Below are 18,612 nucleotides of genomic sequence, written 5' to 3'. Positions count from 1 at the left end.
CAGGCGTATGGTCATCACGCTTTTCTGCTGACACACCCTAACCCCCTGGTCTCCCATGCGAAGATCCTGCTTCCCCAGGGGAAGGGGCATGTTACGGCATCCCAGGCAGAACCTGGTCTCCATGTCTGGATGGGACGAGGAGATCCTGAGTGACCCACTACCGGTCTGATTGGGACGTCACTCAGGCTAGGGCCTCGGCCACCATAGGTGGCGCCTCTTCTCGTCCTGGTGCTCTTCTCGGCGAGAAGACCGGTGGAGTTGCTCGATCGGGAACGAGCTGTCCCTTCCTCAGGAGAGACTGGGGAGTAACCTCTCCCCCTCCACACTGGGAGTGTATGTAGCCGCTACGGCTGCATCATGACCCAGTTGCTGGGAAGCCTCTGGGACAGCACGACCTGGTCATTAGGTTCCTAAGGGGCGCGAGAAGGTGACCACATTATCCGCGCTCCGTACCCTCTTGCGACCTAGGTGGCGGGCCTCAAGAGGCCTTGCCCCCTTTGAGCCTCTCAGAGTTGCCGCTCTTTCTCACTCTCGATAAAGATGGCGCTCACCTCCAAGAGGGTAGGGGATCTGCAAGCACCCTCCGTGTCCACAGATTGCCTAGAACTCGGGCCAGGGATTCTCACGTTATCTTGAGCCCCGCCCCGACTACGTGCCCAAAGTTCCCACCACTCTCCCGAGAGACCAGGTGGTGAACTGCAGAGGCAGCAGCTTTTGCCAGAGGGGAACTGGAATCCCCTGGTTGGGCCTGGGTTCTCCTGAGGTTTTTTTTCTCGATTAGAGTTTTGGGTTCCTCGCCACCGTTTGCATACTGTTTTTGCAGTATGCATCTGCCTGACCGGGGGGGCTGCTTTAGAATCTTAAAGTTTTACTTAATTAATATTGCATATAGGAATTTATTATCTGCTATATTTGACCTGTGCTTCTCTCTCCTTTATCCTAAATGTGTGCTCTCACTGAGCGTGTGTGTGTGTGCGTACTTGTCTGTGTACGTACGTGTGTGTGTGTGTGTGTATGTGTCTCTGTGTCTGTGTGTGTTGGTGCATGTGCGTGTTGTGTGTGTGGAGTGTTTTGTGTGTGGGTGTGTCTGTCTTCTGTGTTTTCAACCTTTTCTTGTTTTTGCAGGTACAACTTTGATTGTTTTGCTTGTAGTCAATGTGTCTCATGTACAGCTGCTTTGTAACAATGAAAATTGTAAAAGCGCTATATAAATAAAGTTGAGTTGAGTTGAGTTGAACCTGCAGGCGCTCTCCACCGGGGAGGAAGACCCAATCTTTCCGTGTTGTGTCCAGTATGTGCACTGCGCCTCTACTTGGACCGCACGCAGAGCCCAGTAGCTCTGAGCAGCTCTTTTCAGCTGAAGGCAGAGCTGTCTCCAAACAGAGGCTGGCGCACTGGATTGTGGATGCCGTCGTTATGGCATACCGATCTCAATTCACCCCTGCCCATTGGGAGTGAGGCACACTCCTCATGGGCACTGCAGAGCTGCGGGTTGGGCTATGCCCATTGACTCCGTGAGGTTCTAATACCTACGCGCGGAACCGGTGTCAGCCCGCATCCTGCAGGGCAATGTGTAGGACCGGCAGCCGGTAGGGCGTACGCCTGCGAAAACCTTTCCCACTTCCTTTAGGGGGATCAGCGGCTATTACGACTCCCCTCTTTCCCCCACTGGGTAAAGAACAGGCAATTTATCTGGTCTGAGGAGCCTTAAGCATCCTCCCCCGACCGCTGGGGTGGGTGGCCAGTGTTGTGGCATGAGGGACACAATGTCTCGTTACCTCCATCAGGGAACCGAGGTTACATCCGTAAGCAAGACGTTCCCTTTCTGTTGGTCTCTCAGCGTTGTGTCGAACCGACAGAATGGGGTTCCTATGGAAAACGCCACAGCACTGAGCCGCGTCACAATCTCTGAGGAGCGATGTTGACTAGCCTGGGTGAGTCAGACGAACACGCTAACGCGAAATTATGACCCTCCAGTGGAGATGAAGGGGGACCCAGAGCTTTACACAAAGTTGGGAAGCCCCTGTCACCGGCCGTCACGGGCGGAGACCTAGTTCTCTAAATGGCGAGAAGCCGCCCGGCACCGTACGGGCCACTGGGTAAGCATTATTCCCCCTTGGGGGAAAAACGCTGCAGAGGCCACTACATACCATATTGAGGAATTAGTGGAGACACCATATGGTCTCACCATCTGGGGAGAACTCATGGGAAAAATGTGCGGACTGCAGGAGTTAACCGCAAGGTGGGAGTCCACCTGGTCCACTTCCGCAGGCGTACGCCCTACCGGCTGCCAGTCCCACACCTTGCCAGGATGCAGGCTGACACCGGTTCCGCGTGTAGGTATTAGAACCTCACGGAGTTGTCGGGCATAGCCCAACCCGCAGCTCTGCAGATGTCTGCAAGAGAGGTGCCCTGAGCCAGTGCCCATGGGTGTGCCTCACTCCAAACGGGCAGGGGCGAATTGAGATCGGTATGCCCTAACGAGGGCATCCACGATCCAGTGCGCCAGCCTCTGTTTGGAGACAGCCCTCCCTTCTGCTGACTTCCGAAACAGACAAAGAGCTGCTCAGAGCTTCTGGGCTCTTTGTGCGGTCCAAGTAGAGGCGCCGTGCGCGTACTAGACACACCACGGATAGGTTGGGTCTTCCTCCCCGGTGGGGAGCGCCTGCAGGTTCACCACCTGGTCTCTCGGGAGAGTGGTGGGAACTTTGGGCACGTAGCCGGGGCGGAGTCTCAAGATAACGTGAGAATCCCGGGCCCGAGTTCTAGGCAATCTGTGGACAAGGAGGGTGCTTGCAGATCCCCTACCCTCTTGGAGGTGAGCGCCATGCGGAAAGCCGTCTTTATCAAGACTGAGAAAGAGCGGCAACCCCGAGAGGCTCGATGGGGGCGGGGCCTCTTGAGTTCCGCCACCTAGGTCGCAAGAGGGTACGGAGCGTGGATAAGGTGGTCACCCTTTCGCTCCCCTTAGGAACCTAATGACCAGGTCGTGCTGTCCCAGAGGCTTCCCAGCACTTGGGTCATGATGAGCGGCTGTAGCGGCTACATACATTCCCAGTGTGGAGGGGGAGAGGTTACTCCCCAGTCTCTCTTGAGGAAGGGACAGCTCGTACCTGACCGAGCAACTGCGCGGGTCTTCTCGCCGAGAAGAGCCCCAGGATGAGAAGAGGCGCCACCTATGGGCGTATAGCCGGCCAGTGGCCGAAGCCCTAGCCTGAGTGACGTCCCAACCAGACCGGGGGTGGGTCACTCGGGATCTCCTCGTCCCGTCCAGACATGGAGACCAGGTTTTCGGCCGCTCTGTAGTCAGTCGCACTGCCTCTGGGAGGCCGCGTGGGTGCGGGCTTCCTCGACGTGGGTCTCGCGTCCCCCACGGTTGGTGAGCGGGGCCGCTCATGAGGACAGAGTCGAGTTCCATACCGAGAAAGAGGACGCTCTGCACTGGGGAGAGCTTGCTCTTCTCAGTTGACCTGTAGCCCCACCGATCTAGGTGCCGGAGCACCAGGTCCCTGTGTGTACACAACAGATCTCGAGAGTGCGCCAAACTGAGCCAGTCATCGAGATAGTTTAGTACCCAGGGGGAAGGGGAAGGAGGGCAGGAGGGGGAAGGAGGGCGGCTTCCACGATCTTCATAAAGACTCGTGGAGACAGGGACAGACCGAAGGGGAGGACCCTGTACTGATATGCCCGTCCCTCTAACGCGAACCATCGGAACGGTCGATGTCGAGGGAGGATCGAGATATGAAGTACGCGTCCTTCAGGTCGATTGCCATGAACCAGTCCTGACACCTGACGGACGTCAGGATGCGCTTCTGCGTGATCAACCTGAAAGGCAGCTATTGAGTAGGTGCCTGTTCAGAACACACAGACCCAAGATATGGCGCAACCCCCCGCCTTTCTTGGGGACAATGAAGTACAGGCTGTAAAACCCGTTGATCATCTTGGCTGGTGAGACGGGCTCGATCACTCCCTTCACCAGAAGGGTGGCGACCTCGGCCTGAAGTACGGGAACATCCTAGCCTCTGACTGAGGTATATCGGATGCCCTGAAACTTGGCGGGCGTGAGGCGACTGGATCGCGTAGCCGAGACGGATCGTCTTCCCTAGCCAGCCTGACAGTCTGGGAAGCCGGACAGGCTCCCAGAATGAGACAGGGGCTAAAGGTACGATCTTTTTCATCGTCCCCCCGGGGGGTGGTTCGATGGCTAGCAGTACGGATTCCTTGCCGGGGGAGGTCCCCCGGGGAGGAGATCGGCTCTGCTGTTTTTCCTGCCTGGCGACTGCGCAGCTCAACGCACTGTCTGACTGAGAGTGCTGAGGGCTGGTGTTTATACTCGACATTGCGCTTCGCCATGACGCAACGTCGAGTTTGCCGTTCACCGTCGTGCAGAGGGTGGGAGCGGCTGTGATAACCCAGAGAGAGAGGAAACTCTCCTTTTTGAGAGTAAGTGGGCGCCAGCCCCCCGGAGGGGGCCAGCAGATGGAGGGACGGGGCAGGATCCGTCCCTATCCGACTTCCCAGCGATGTGGCTGGGGTCGGGCCCAATGGTAGCCTCGATCCCCCTGAGGTCTTCCCATGACGGCCGCTTCGCCGCGGCTGCTGATGGGGCGATGGTCTCCTCTTCGCTGTCTCCTCCAGGGGGGCCCGCCTGAGTGGGGGGGGCCAGAGCTGGAGGGCGTTGAAGAGGACCAGGGCTGCTGGGAAGCAGACAGTGCACGGGACTCGACGGCCGAGGCGGCCGAGTTGCGGCACGGAGGACTGCTTCTTACTGTCGAGAACCCTCCGGGGAGGCCGCGTGCGGGTCTCGCGCCCCCCCCGACGGGCGGGGGGTGAGCGGGGCCGCTGCGGCTCGACAGTAACACCAACCAGCCCCCCCTTGCGAGACGGGTACGTCGAGAAAGCGGACCTTCTCAGCGTTACTCATCTGCGCAAGTATCGGCCAGAGGAGTTTCTCATGGACCACAAGTGTGGACATCGTCCGACCCAGGGCCCGCGTGGTCACCTTGGTCGCCCGTAGAGCGAGGTCGGTGGCGGCGCGGAGTTCCTGCATAAGCGCTGGGTCGGTCTTACCCTCGTGGAGCTCTCTCAACGCCCTGGCCTGGCAGGAGCCATAGCGTGGAGAGAGGAGGCAGCTTGGTCCGCCGCAATGTAAGCTCTCGACACCAGAGATGCCGAGACACCACATGCTTTGGACGGGAGTCTAGGTCGAGCCCCCCCAGGTGGCCGCCACCTACGGGCACGAGTGCACCGCGGCGGCATACTCCACCTGGGGGACACCGACGCATCCTCCAGCTGTCTCAACCTCGAGGGAAGAGAGGGTGACAGAACTTTGTTTGACGTGAAACGTGCCGGGAAGGGGCGTTCCAGGTCTTACAAAGTTCCTCATGCACTTCCGGTAAACACGGCACTGGGGGCGGGCGCGGCTTGGAGCCGCGCTCAAACCCGAGGTGCCATGTAGCCAGCCGCGAGTGCCGGGAGAGGCAATGCGGGCACTGCAACCCAACACTCACGGCGGCCCGGGAAAGCATGGCTGACACTTCGACGTCCGCTTCTTCCTGGGCTCAACCCCCCGAGGGAGGGAGCATGAGGAATCGTCGGAGTCAGATGGCAGTACGTCACTCCCCGATGCTGCAAGAGAAATCTCATCATCACGCATCGTGTCCGAATACGTGATTGAGGAATAAGACGGCGGACCGTCTCCTGGGGAACGGTCAGACGAGCGAGACGAGGTGTGAACGGTCCGTGAGCCAGTGGCTGGTGGATTATCGCTCACAGTAATCCTCATATCACCCTCGCTGCTTGCCGTAGCGGACGGCAGGGCCGTAGTCCTGCCGCCACGGAACGGTGAGCAAACGAGGTGGTGGCTGAGTCCAGAAAAATGTTCACCAAAAATGCAGAAAAATGATCACCAAAGATCGTAGAGAAGCTCATCAGATGCGTAGGCTCTGAAGAACAAAAGGTGAATGAATGAGCACGCCGGCTTCCCTCTTATACCCGGACATCCGGGGAGGAGCCCGGCATGCAAATTTCATTCGCCAATTTTCATTGGCCTTTTCTAAATACTAAGACAAACCCCATTCTGTCAGTTCGACACAATGTCGAGAGACCGACAGAAAGGGAAATGGTGGTAACTAAACCCTCTTGCTTTCCAATATTAATAAAAGACACATCAACATTGGTATGCAGTAACAAACACTTCATTTGCTTACACAAAGGTAGGCAGTGGCACAAACTGCACAACGCGCATTACCTAAAAAAAAAAACATTGTAAATGTGCCTTATCTATCTCTTAACAGATATTGTTTCATGAAATTGAAAATAGGTTAAAATCAGAGAATCTATATTTGATTCTACGCCCAGCCCTAGATTTCACATATCTGAAATGGGAAATACAAAGTACATCTAGAATCTGGAGTGTGTGTTCAGTTTAGTGTTTGCATAGACACACCTGGCTATGTTTGCGCCACTCTTTATAAGTGTGCTTATGAGCAGCTCATGACCATGTTTAGCAGCAGTGTGAAGAGGAGTATTGCCATATTTATCGGAGCATTCCACATCTGCACCTAGAAGAGAAAATGTTACAAAATATCCATCAAAATAAATCAGTTTCTCCTCTAAAAAATACTTCTTAGAGATACCAGAAAGGCACATGATTGCTACAAAATACTACAGGAGTTTAAAATAAAATTGCAAGGTGCCAATCAATTATGTTGACAGATCATTTTCATTTTATTTGGAGTTTTTGTCCACATCAGCCGCAACGGCGATAAGCGGTGGGCTACAATGGTTTCTATATTAAAACTATAACTAAAAAAAATGTTCATAATACACAGAATGCAAGGCATACTTTTACGACTCATGACCAGGATATTTTATCGCTGGTGTAACGGAGGCCAGCTAGTGAAGAGTTGTGCAGTGTGTAAACCTCCCTCTCCGACCTCAAGAGGTGCTCTAGCGCAGGGGTTCTCAAAATGGGGTCCGCGGATGCCTAGTGGTAGATGGGTGTTCATAAACTGAAATACATTTTCAGGGCAGGAATAAACACTGCTGCAGTGAAAGTTTGAGAAGGCAGCTACTGACTACATCAATACAGAATCAACTGAATTTAAATTATTTATATAGGTTTACAATAAAAAACGTATAATATTTATGACCAGGATATTTTAAAGTAATCCTTCATTACCTTAAAATTCTTTATATATTCAAGTTTGTTTTTTTAGGAATATAGTTATATTAATTTAAATGCTATGTAGAGACGTGGCATAGGCCAAATGGTCGGAATCATTAAAAGAAGAGCCATAAACCCCCTCCATTCTCTTTTGGTCTTTTAATGTTGATATCAAGAAACCAGGACAGAGTCAGGGGGCCTGGATTTAGTTTGGTGCTCTCACCGAAAGTGTTGATAACCCCTTTTGTTTCTCCGTGGGATATTTGTGTCACCTGGAACTTAACATCTGAGGCTACCCAGACAAACTTCTCTGACAAATAGGAACTTGTGTGATTCAACTGTCCTTTTCTATAAATATATCTAAATATCTAGGTTATATGTTGGTGCTCTTGCCATTTTAAATAATCTGTAATTGTTAAATAGGCAAGTTAATTCAGGCTTTGTTTGTATTCGTACATGAATCATGACTTGATGCAATTCAAACCTTAGCATATTTGATATATAAATCTTTGTATTTACAATTCCTCCTTGTTTATATACATTGTGTGACCATAGAACACTTTCTTTTCATTATGTTATAATTTGGACTGGTATTTTGTAAAGTTGAGCTAAACTAATTCCTTGACTGAAATTTATGTTTTAAATAACTCATTTCATTGATGTGATCTTGATAGATCTGGTGGAGAACAATATTTGGTGGGCTTAGCTCATCATTATTTTAACATGCAGCTAAAACCGCTACAGCTAAGTTTAATATTAATGAATACATATTGATTAACAACTCACATAATAATTATATGAATGTGTTTAGAATTATAATCTCTCGACGTTGTGTCGAACCGACAGATGTGGTTCGCTCTTGAGAACCAATTGTCTTCTGACTATTTGGAAAAGGCCAATGAAATTGGCGAATGAAATTTGCATGCCGGACTCCGCCCCGGACATCCGGGTATAAAAGGAAGCCGGCGTGCTCATTCATTCACCTTTTGTTCTTCGGAGCCTTCGATCTTATGATCATTGTATGGTCTCTACTGATCTATTTCTGCTGGAATTGGTACGACGTGGTGCAGCGGACTGACCCTTCCTGCAGCGACTCTCTCCCCTGGGCTTCTCGGCAGTTCCGGAGGTGTTCGAGTTTTTTCCTTTTTAATTTCTAAAAGAGCAAATTTCTCCAGCGCGGCATGTCCCTCTGTTCTCGTGGGTGCAACACGCTCATTGAAGTGGGGGACGGACACGAAGTCTGTCTCAGGTGTTTGGGTCTCTGGCACGCTGAGGCAGCATTTGTGGATACGTCATGCCCGCACTGCGGGCGAATGGGTATTCAGACTTTGCGGTCACGGGTAGCTGTTTTCTTTTTGGAAGCAGTCGCCACCTCGTCAGCTTCTCGTCCTAGGATCGTAGCGGCTACAGCCCTGCAGTCCCTGACGGCGAGCGGCGGGGGTGAAAAGGGAAGCTCCGTGAGCAGCAACCCGTCAGCCACAGGCTCGCGGACCACTCGCGCCCCATCTCGCTCATCTGATCGTCCCCCAGTAGACGGTCCTACCCCGTCTTGTTCCTTTGCCACGTACTCGGAAGTACGTGACGACGATGATATGTCACTTGCAGCATCGGAGGGCGACTTATTGGCATCCGATCCTGATTATTCCTCGGAGCTCCCTCCCTCGGGGGGTCGAGCCCAGGATGAGGCGGACATCGAGATGTCAACCATGCTCTCCCGGGCCGCCGCGAGCATTGGGCTGCAGTGCACCGCACCGCCCCTTCCCTCCTCCAACGCTCGCGGCTGGATACATGGTACCTCGGTCTGGACGCGACTCCAAGCCGTGCCCAACCCCGGTCCCGTTTTTGCCGGAGGTGCATGAGGAGCTCAGTAAGATGTGGAACGCCCCCTTTTCTGTGCGTTTCCGTCAGACCAGCTCTGTCGCCCTCACTTCCCTCGATGGTGGGGCAGCCAGGGGCTATGTCGACATACCCCAGGTGGAAGGGGCCGTCGCAGTACACCTGTGCCCGCAGACGGCCACCACCTGGAGGGGTCGGCCTAGACTCCCATCCAAGGCGTATAAGTTTTCGGCATCTCTGGTGTCGAAGGCTTACGCTGCCGCGGGCCAGGCTGTCTCCTCCCTCCATGCCATGGCCATCCTGTACACCAGGTACACCAGTACACCAAGTACACCAGGCCAAGGCGTTGAAGGAGTTCCACGAGGGAAGGACCAACCCAGCGCTAATGAAGGAACTCCACACCGCCACCGATCTCGCTCGGGCGATGTCCACTATGGTGGTCCAGGAGAGACACCTCTGGCTCAACCTTGTGCAGATGCGGGACGCTGAGAAAGTTCGCTTTCTCGACGCACCCATCTCGCAGGGGGGGCTGTTTAGTGGTGAAGAAGCAGAAGGAGACCATTAAGCACATCCTGCCCCGCCACGACTCGGCCGTCGAGATCCCGTTCGGCATCTGCTTACCAGCAGCCCGGGCCCTCCTCGTCGCCGGCTCCAGCGCCCCCTAGGAAGGCGGCCTCCCGGAACAGCGCGTCGAAGAGGAAGCCACCACCCCGTCAGCAGCCGTCGTGGAAGCAGAATCGGCCCTGTCGGGAGGACCCCAGGGAGATTGAGTGTAGCATTGGGCCCGCCTCCAACCATTCCATCACTGGCCGGCCAGATTGAGACGGTTCCTGCCCCGTCTCAGCATCTGCTGGGCCCCTCCTCCTAGCGCTCACATACTCACAAAAAGAGTTTCCTCTCTCTATGGGTCAGAATTACAGCCGCTCTCACCCTCTACACTACGTTGGTCGGCATTTTGACGTTGTGTCGTGGCGAGAAACACACTCAGCAGCCCTCAGCACTCTCAGTAGACGGTGCGCTGAGCTGCGTCATCGCTAGGCAGGTAAGTCAGCAGAGCCAACCTGCTCCCCGGGGGCCCCCCGGCGAGGGATCCGTACTGCCCGCCATCGAACCACCCCCCAGGGTGACGATGAAGCAGATCGAACCCCTAGTCCCCCTGTCTTGGTCCCTGGGAGCCTGGCTACTGCTTTCCAGACCGGACATGGCAATCGACCTGAAGGACGCTTACTTTCATGTCTCGATTATCCCTCGTCATCGGGTGTATCGTCGCTTTCAGGCGGGCATATCAGTACAGGGTCCTCCCCTTCGGTCTGTCCCTGTCCCCACGGGTCTTCTCAAAGGTCGTGGAGGCCTCCATCGCCCCCCTCAGGGAGAGAGGTGTGCGGGTACTGAACTATCTCGATGACTGGCTCATCTTGGCACACTCGCGAGGTCTGTTGTGTACACACAAGGACCTGGTGTTCCGGCATCTAGACCGTTTGGGGCTACAGGTCAACTGGGAAAAGAGCAAGCTCTCCCCCGCGCATCTCCTTTCTCGGTATGGAACTCGACTCTGTCTCCATGACAGCGCGACTGACCACAGAGCGTGCTCAGTCGGTGTTGAACTGCCTGAAGCACTTCAGGAAGTCAGCGGTCCCCCTGAAACAATTTCAGAGGCTCCTGGGACACATGGCATCCTCGGCGGGGGTGGTCCCCCTCGGGTTGATGCACATGCGATCGCTCCAACACTGGCTACAGAGTCAGGTTCCCTGGAGAGCGTGGCACACCGGCAGCAGGCGTATGGTCATCATGCCTTTCTGCCGGCGCACCCTGACCACTGGTCCTCAATGACCTTTTTACGGATGGTAGTCCCCCTAGGGCAGGTCTCGAGACACTTTGTGGTGACGACGAATGCCTCCATGCAGGGTTGGGGTGCCATGTGCAACGGGCACGCAGTGTCGGGGCGGTGGACGGGCCCCTGCCTGCGTTGGCACATCAACTGCCTAGAGTTGTTGGCTGTGCTACTTGCACTGAGGAGGCTGCAGCCCCTCGTGCAGGGCAAGCAAGGTGCTGGTCCGGTCAGACATCACAACTTCCGTAGCGTACATAAATTGCCAGGGTGGCATACGCTCACGGCAGCTAACACAACTCGCCCGACGCCTCCTCCTCTGGAGTCAGCAGGTGATCTGCTCCCTGCGAGCCACACACATCCCGGGCGACCTGAACCAGACAGCCGACACGCTCTCTTGTCAGTCAACGCCTCGCGGATGCCTTAGCGCACAGCTGGCCGCGGGACAAGCGGAAGTACGCCTTCCCCCCCATTGAGCCTCATTGCAAGGTGCTGTGCAAGGTCAGGGATGAGGAGCATCAAATGGTACTGGTTGCGCCCTACTGGCCCAATCGCACTTGGTTCTCAGAGCTGATACTTCTGACGACAACTCCCCCCTGGCCGATTCCCCTGACGAAGGACCTTCTTTCGCAGGGGAAGGGCACGTTGTGGCACCCGAGACCAGACCTCTGGAACCTCCATGTCTGGCTCCTGGACAAGACGAGGAGATCCTGAGTGGCCTACCCCCTGCGGTGGTTGAGACAATCACTCAGGCTAGGGTCCCTGCCACTAGGCGGCTGTAAGCCTTGATGTGGCGCATCATCTCATCCTGGTGTTCTTCTCGAGGAAAAGACCCGCAGAGATGCTCGATCGGGTACGTGCTGTCCTTCCTACAAGAGAGACTTCCACACTGAAAGTGTATGTTGCCGCTATCGCTGCACATCACAAACCAGTTGCGCTCCGTACCCTCTTGGGACCTTGATGTGGTCCTGGCGGGCCTCCAGAAGCCGCCCTTCGAGCCCCTGGGAGACGCCGCTCTTTCTCATCTGACAATGAAGATGGCTCTCCAGGTGGCGCTCGCCTCCATCAAGAGGGTAGGGGACCTACATGCATGCTCTGTGTCCACAGAGTGCCTAGAATTCAGGCCTGGAAACTCTCACGTGATCCTGAGACCACGGCCTGGCTAAGTGCCCAAAGTTCCCACCACTCCCTTTCGGTCCTCACATCTGACATGCCTAGGCCAGTCAGCGTCGCCTCGCTAGAGATTGTGACGTGGCACAGTGCTGTGGCGTTTTCTAGAGGAACCCCATCTGTCGGTTCGACACAGCATCGAGAAACCGACAGAAAGGGAATGTCTTGGTTACGTATGTAACCTCAGTTCCCTGATGGAGGGAACGAGACGTTGTGTCCTTTATGCCACAACGCTGGCCACCCACCGCAGTGGTCGAGGGATGCTCTCAGGCTCCTCAGTCCAAAAGGTGAATGAATGAGCACGCCGGCTTCCTTTTATACCCGGATGTCCGGGGCGGAGTCCGGCATGCAAATTTAATTCGCCAATTTCATTGGCCTTTCCAAATAGTCAGAAAACGATTGGTTCTCAAGAGCGAACCCCATCTGTTGGTTCGACACAACGTCTCGTTCTCTCCATCACGGAACTGAGGTTACATACGTAACCAAGACATTTTCTCTCTAACATCTTATCGTTTATTTAATTTGGAGCGAGAGATGCAAGGGGAGTGGCTTCACTGCGTCAGATATACTGTACGTCACTATTCTCAGAGCTGATTGGTCCAGTTTTGGTTTGCAGTCTTTAACCCAGTATATAACCTGCGCCGGAGCAGGTTAGCTGTGTAGTGTAAATTACTATGGCGACGAAACCCGCTCAACACCAATCTACCTTCTTGAGCCTGGGAACTCTGATTATGCTCAAACTAAATGCGAATTTACCTGGGTAAAAACCCAAACCGGCTTTGTGATACAGGCCACAGCTCTAGAGATATTGCAACATACAACAAATAGATCTGATAAACAGTAGAACCATGAGGTAGGTATATTTAGTGTGAGGTGTTATGGGGGACAGGTGAGTGCAATCAATAATTAAAATAACGAACAACAGCGGGTCCACCCCAACGGTTTTCACATTATTGCAGGAGACTTTAACAAGGCCAACTTGAAGACTGTACTCCCAGTACTCTGGATCATGTATATATACTCTGGATCATGTATACACCAACATCAAGCATGCCTACAGAGCCATACCCCTCGCCCACCTCGGCCAGTCAGACCATCTTTCCCTCCTGCTTATCCCAGCCAACACCCCCCTTAGATGCAGGGCCAGGCCCACCACAAAGACTGTTACAACCTGGCCTGGAAATGCACTCTTCAAACTACAAGACTGCTTCAAACAGACAGACTGGGACTTATTTGTACACCAGGAGCTGGAGACATTCACAGGAACTGTACTGGACTATATCTAGTACTGCATCGGGAATGTGACTGTGGACAAAAACATCCAGGCTTTTCCTAACCAGAAACCCTGGATGACCAGCCAGGTCCACACTTCTCAGGGCCCGCGACGCTGCCTTCAGGTCAGGGGACAGAGCTCAAGTACAGAGCTGCTTGAGCCGACCTGAAAAGAGGAATAAAAAGAGCAAAGGCGGACCACAGGATGCGCATTGAGTCCCACCTGTCCAGCAACAATTCACGGGAGGTGTGGCGAGGCATACAAGACATCACAAACTTCAGAGGCTGTGATGCGTCTACAGAAGCCCCGAGTGCGCCACTGGCAGAGGAGCTAAACTGCTTCTTTGCTCGTTTTGAAACACCTCAGCAGCACTCATCTGCTCCAGCCCTCCCCCACCTAGCCTTTGCACTACTCCATTCACTGTGCAGGAGCACGATGTTAGACGGGTGCTCCTGGCAGTGAACCGCAAGAAAGCTGCCAGCCCAGACGGAGTACCTGGCAAGGTGCTCAGAGCATGCGCCTACCAGCTCGCCCCTTCCTTTACCAGGATCTTCAACCTCTCCCTGGCAGTTATCCCGTCGTGCCTAAAATCAGCTACAATAATCCCAGTGCCGAAGAAGTCTTCCATCACCAGCCTGAATGATTACCGTCCGGTGGCCCTTACTCCGGTAATCATGAAGTGCTTCGAGAGACTGATTCTTCGGCACATCAAAGATCATTTCCCCCCAGACTTCGACCCTCACCAGTTCACATATCGAACAGATCCATAGAGGACGCCATTTTCGTAGCTCTCCACTCTGCGCTGAACCACCTGGAGCAGCAGCAGAGCTATGTTCGGATGCTCATTGTGGATTACAGTTCATCTTTCAATACCATAATCCCGGACAGACTCATCACCAAACTAGACGCTCTTGGCCGTCCCCCTCTTACATGTGCCTGGATAAAGGACTTTTTAACCAACCGACCCCAGACTGTGAGACTTGGCCCCCACCTCTCCTCTACCTGCACGCTGAGCATCGGCTCCCCACAGGGCTGTGTGCTGAGCCCCCTCCTGTACTGCCTCTACACCCACGACTGCAGTCCGGCCCACAATGACAATATCATCATCAAGTTTGCCGACGACACTACTGTGGTCGGACTCATCTCCAAGGGTGACGAGGCAGCCTACAGAGAAGAGGTCCTGAAGTTGGCAGTCTGATGTACAGAGAATAACCTTGCTCTGAACACCAAGAAAACAATAGAGATCATTGTTGACTTCAGGAAGCATAGCACTGACCCAGCCCCCCTTTACATCAATGGCGAGTGTGTGGAGAGGGTCCACACCTTTAGGTTTCTCGGCGTTCTCATCTCCGCCGACATATCCTGGACAGAGAACATCACGGCTGTCTGCAAGAAGGCTCAGTAGCAGTTACACTTCCTGAGAATCCTCAGGAAGTATAAACTAAACTCCAATCTACTGCTGTCCTTCTATCGCTCATCCATCGAGAGCCTGCTGGCATACTGTATTACAGTATGGTACAGCAACTGTACCGTTGCAGACAAGGAGAGGCTCCAGAGAGTTGTAAAGGCAGCACAGAAGATCATTGGCTGCCCTCTCCCCTCCCTGATGGACATTTACACCTCCCGCTGCCTCAACAGAGCTAAAATCATCACCAAAGACAGCTCCCACCCTGGCTCTGACCTGTTCGAACTGTTGCCCTCGGGTAGACGCTACAGGTGCATTAAGACCAGAACAAATAGATTTAAAAGCAGCTTCTTCCCAAAGGTAATAACTACCCTGAACTCTCACATGCACTGCTTTTAGTCCAGTCACCCCAACCCCCGGACTCTCTTTAGTCACTATTAAACACTGTTAAGAACCTCACCTTCTGTGTAAAACCATACAATGTGCAATATTTTATATCAAAATGGGCAATATATATATATATATATATATATATAGTGTGCAATATTTTTACATATATTTAACATTGTATACAGTACCGTATTTATATTTACAAATGTACATACTCTTCAAGACTGTGAGCCTTATCTGCATATGTTATTGTTTATTCTTTACACTGTTGTTGCAATGTTTGACTACACTGGAATGGAGTTGACTTTTTTATTTCATTGTACATGCGTACAGTGACAATAACTCAACTCAACTCAACTTTATTTATATAGCGCTTTTACAATTTTCATTGTTACAAAGCAGCTGTACTTGAGACACATTGACTACAAGCAAAACAATCAAAGTTGTAATGCCAAATAAAGGCATTCTATTCTATTCTATTCTAATCCGAGCAGAGTGAGTGTAGGAGCCATTCATTTTCCTTATCTAAAGCACAATTTTGTCAATCTTTGTTCATTTTGAGAAGTTTCCCCTCTGCAGATCAGGTTATGCTTAAAGGTCTGGGTGTGGCTTGCTGGAGTGTGGCCTGCTTATGTGAATACGAGTGCATTGTCAGGTAGTTGTCAATCGCTGGAGGTTTATATATGAAATGAGGACATGACTGCAGCTGGCGATGAGGCCAAAACCAGCATGTCGTGCAAAAAGGCTTTGACTTTTTAATTTTACTTAACATTGTATTATTTATCCGTTATATTGAAGACACCTTTTTGAAGGAGTTTGGTTTACTTATGAGCACTTGAGCTTAAATGAGACTTGGGTGTTTGTAATAGACATAGGTTGTGGTGTCGGCCATGATTTGTTGCAATTTTGAGGTGTTCAGTCTTATTATGATTTAAGAAAATAAATGCGATTGCTCTTCTCACGAATCAACTGTTTCTAGTTTTTCACTGACATGTCTCTTAAGTGTTGAGGACTAGTGCTTCTTTGAGCCTACATTCAGTATGAGTAAAATACTGTTAAAATCAGATACTTGGAATTGGTGACTTGTAACTTGTAATGGAGTAATTTTCACTGCAAGATATCTGTACTTTTACTTAAGTATGGTTTTCAGGTATTGCGGAGGTGAGACTGACAGTAACTCCGAGAAGATTGAAGAATGCTTTCCGTTTCTATTTCCATTTAATAATTTAGCAGACGCTTTTATACAAAGCGACTTACAAATGAGGAAAAATAATGGAAGCGATCAGTGCAACAAAAGGGCACCAATGCATAAGTGCCATAGAACTGGCCTCAATTTGCCTAACATAGTGCACGCAGCTATGTAAAAAAAAACATATAGACAATACTTACAAAATACGGACAATACAGACAACAGAAAAATGATAGAAGTATAGAAGTATAGATGTAGAAGGAGTTTGTGTTATTGTGTCAGGTGTTGACGAAAGAGATGTGTCTTTAGCCGATTCTTAAAGATTCCGCTGTATAGAAAAAGGCAGATCATTCCACCATCGTGGAACAGTTCCATAAAAGGTGTGTGAAAGCGATTTTGTGCCTTCTTGGGATGGCACTACAAAGACGTTGTTCGCTCACATCTTGGAGGGTACATATGTCTGAATTAGTAAGTGTGGGTATGGGGGTCAGAAGCAGAACTTTGAATTTGATGCGAGCACCAATCGTTAGCCAATGTAACCTATAAGCTTCCCATACTTTGAATTGCTTGGATGGTACGTAGACCTTTCCCTCAGGAAATAATAATACGGAAGAAGTGTTTAGGAATGGCCATGGGACTGGTGCTCGGTGCATGGTCAGCGGAAGGTGCAGGTGGTGTGAGATGTTGCCTGGGGGAGGTGCCCAGTTCGGCGAAGGGGTTGGTGGATGGCTGGGACGTGGTCAGTGAGGTAGGTCAGATCTTCTGTTACACCAGGAACCAGAGGAGAACAGCAGATGAGTGATAAGATGGTTTATTACGAAGAGGGGGAACACACAGGCAAGGAATCCAACACAAATAGACATCCACGGGTATGAATCCAAACACATGTAATCATCCATAGGTATAAATACAAACAGCGAAACACAAAAATACATCCACTAATGATATGGCAACATACAACAACTAGATCTGACAAAGACTAGACATACGAGGTGGGTATATACGGAGTCTGCGTAATGGGGAACAGATGAGTGCAATCAATAGTCCGGGTAGAGTGAGCATGAGTAACTTGAGATTGAGTAATTCATGACAGAATTTAAATTTTTTTAGTGGAGTGCACCTTTAATTATTCTTATTAAAATCAAAGTGTAATATATTTGCATTATTTATAGACTAGACTTATATATAATGTTTGTTTTACATTTAATTGACAGTCCACAACAATTTAATCAATAAAGAAGTTCGTCTGTTTCACAGATAACTACTTTAACCTGCTTAAACTGCTTTAGTAGAAATAACCCTGTTGGGTGAAAAGCTCACTAGCTTTTTCTTTTGCCTAGTAAATAGCGTGGATATGCACATTCTGCAGTGAGATCACCACCAATCCAGCACTTACCAGCCTGGACCAACACTGAAATTCACATTGCCTTATTTCAGCATGGCTGCTAAATGTTATGCCTTTGTATGTGTTAAGTACATACCATTTTGAATAAGTATTTCTGAACGGGTGCAGCATCCACGAATAGCAGCCATGTGCAAAGGGCTCTTCCCTTCTTTATCCTGAAAACACAGAAAGATGACAAAAAGAATTAAAGCTGCAAGCAGCGATGATCGGGCCCTCGCGCAAAAGTGCAACCGAAAACCTGTGCCATCCCCACCCGTCGGCCTCAGGAACAGTGAACTGTGGGCAACGTGCATATAAGGAGTTACATTAAAGATTTTTCCGTGCCATATTTCCTATTGCCAGCTGGTGGCGCTATGACTATAAGTGAACACTGACGTGGATATGTGTTCAGGCCAGGACTCTTATAAAACATGTGAAGTGTGAGGCCGGTCGGACATTGCGTGCCTGAGTTACTATAGCTTCCTGTTTCATGGCGAAACATCAAACTTTGTCACGCCTCCACGGACACGCCCCTCATGAAAAGTCTGGGACTTGCAATGTATCGTCGCAAAGGTCTAGGAAGTTATATTATAGAAAGACTTTAATTTATTTACATATACCAGATTTCCTGTTATTTACTTAAATGTGTCAAATTCCCTTTTGCCAGCTGGTAGCGCTATTGCTATAAGTGAACACTGACATGGATATGTGTAATCATAGGCGATAAAATTAATGCAGGCGAATTATAGTAGGATTTGTTATTTATTTAAATGTATCACATTCCATTTTGCCAGCTGGTGGCGCTATTGCTATGGGTGAACACTGACATGGATATGTTTACAGGACAGGACTCTTATCAAACATGTGAAGTGTGAGGCCGGTCAGACATTGTGTGCCTGAGTTACTATAGCTTCCTGTTTCATGGCGAAACATCAAACTTTGTCAGGCCGCCAGGAACACGCCCCTCAA

The 18,612-nt window shown here is 51.1% G+C and overlaps 1 protein-coding gene across 1 annotated transcript in view; it reads right to left on the bottom strand.

The window, feature by feature from the left end:
* LOC130571613 (serine/threonine-protein phosphatase 6 regulatory ankyrin repeat subunit C-like) overlaps positions 1 to 18,612 on the bottom strand; it is a 180,343-nt gene that overhangs the window by 116,751 nt on the left and 44,980 nt on the right. Inside the window, 2 exon segments of the mRNA XM_057362739.1 lie at positions 6,449 to 6,563; positions 17,741 to 17,819. Of these exon segments, the coding sequence (XP_057218722.1) occupies positions 6,449 to 6,563; positions 17,741 to 17,819 (194 nt within the window).

This window comes from Triplophysa rosa, linkage group LG20, assembly GCF_024868665.1.
Source record: "Triplophysa rosa linkage group LG20, Trosa_1v2, whole genome shotgun sequence".
Lineage (NCBI taxonomy): Eukaryota > Metazoa > Chordata > Actinopteri > Cypriniformes > Nemacheilidae > Triplophysa > Triplophysa rosa.
Note: the sequence above shows the minus strand (reverse complement) of the source record. Positions and strands in the feature narration are given on the sequence as shown.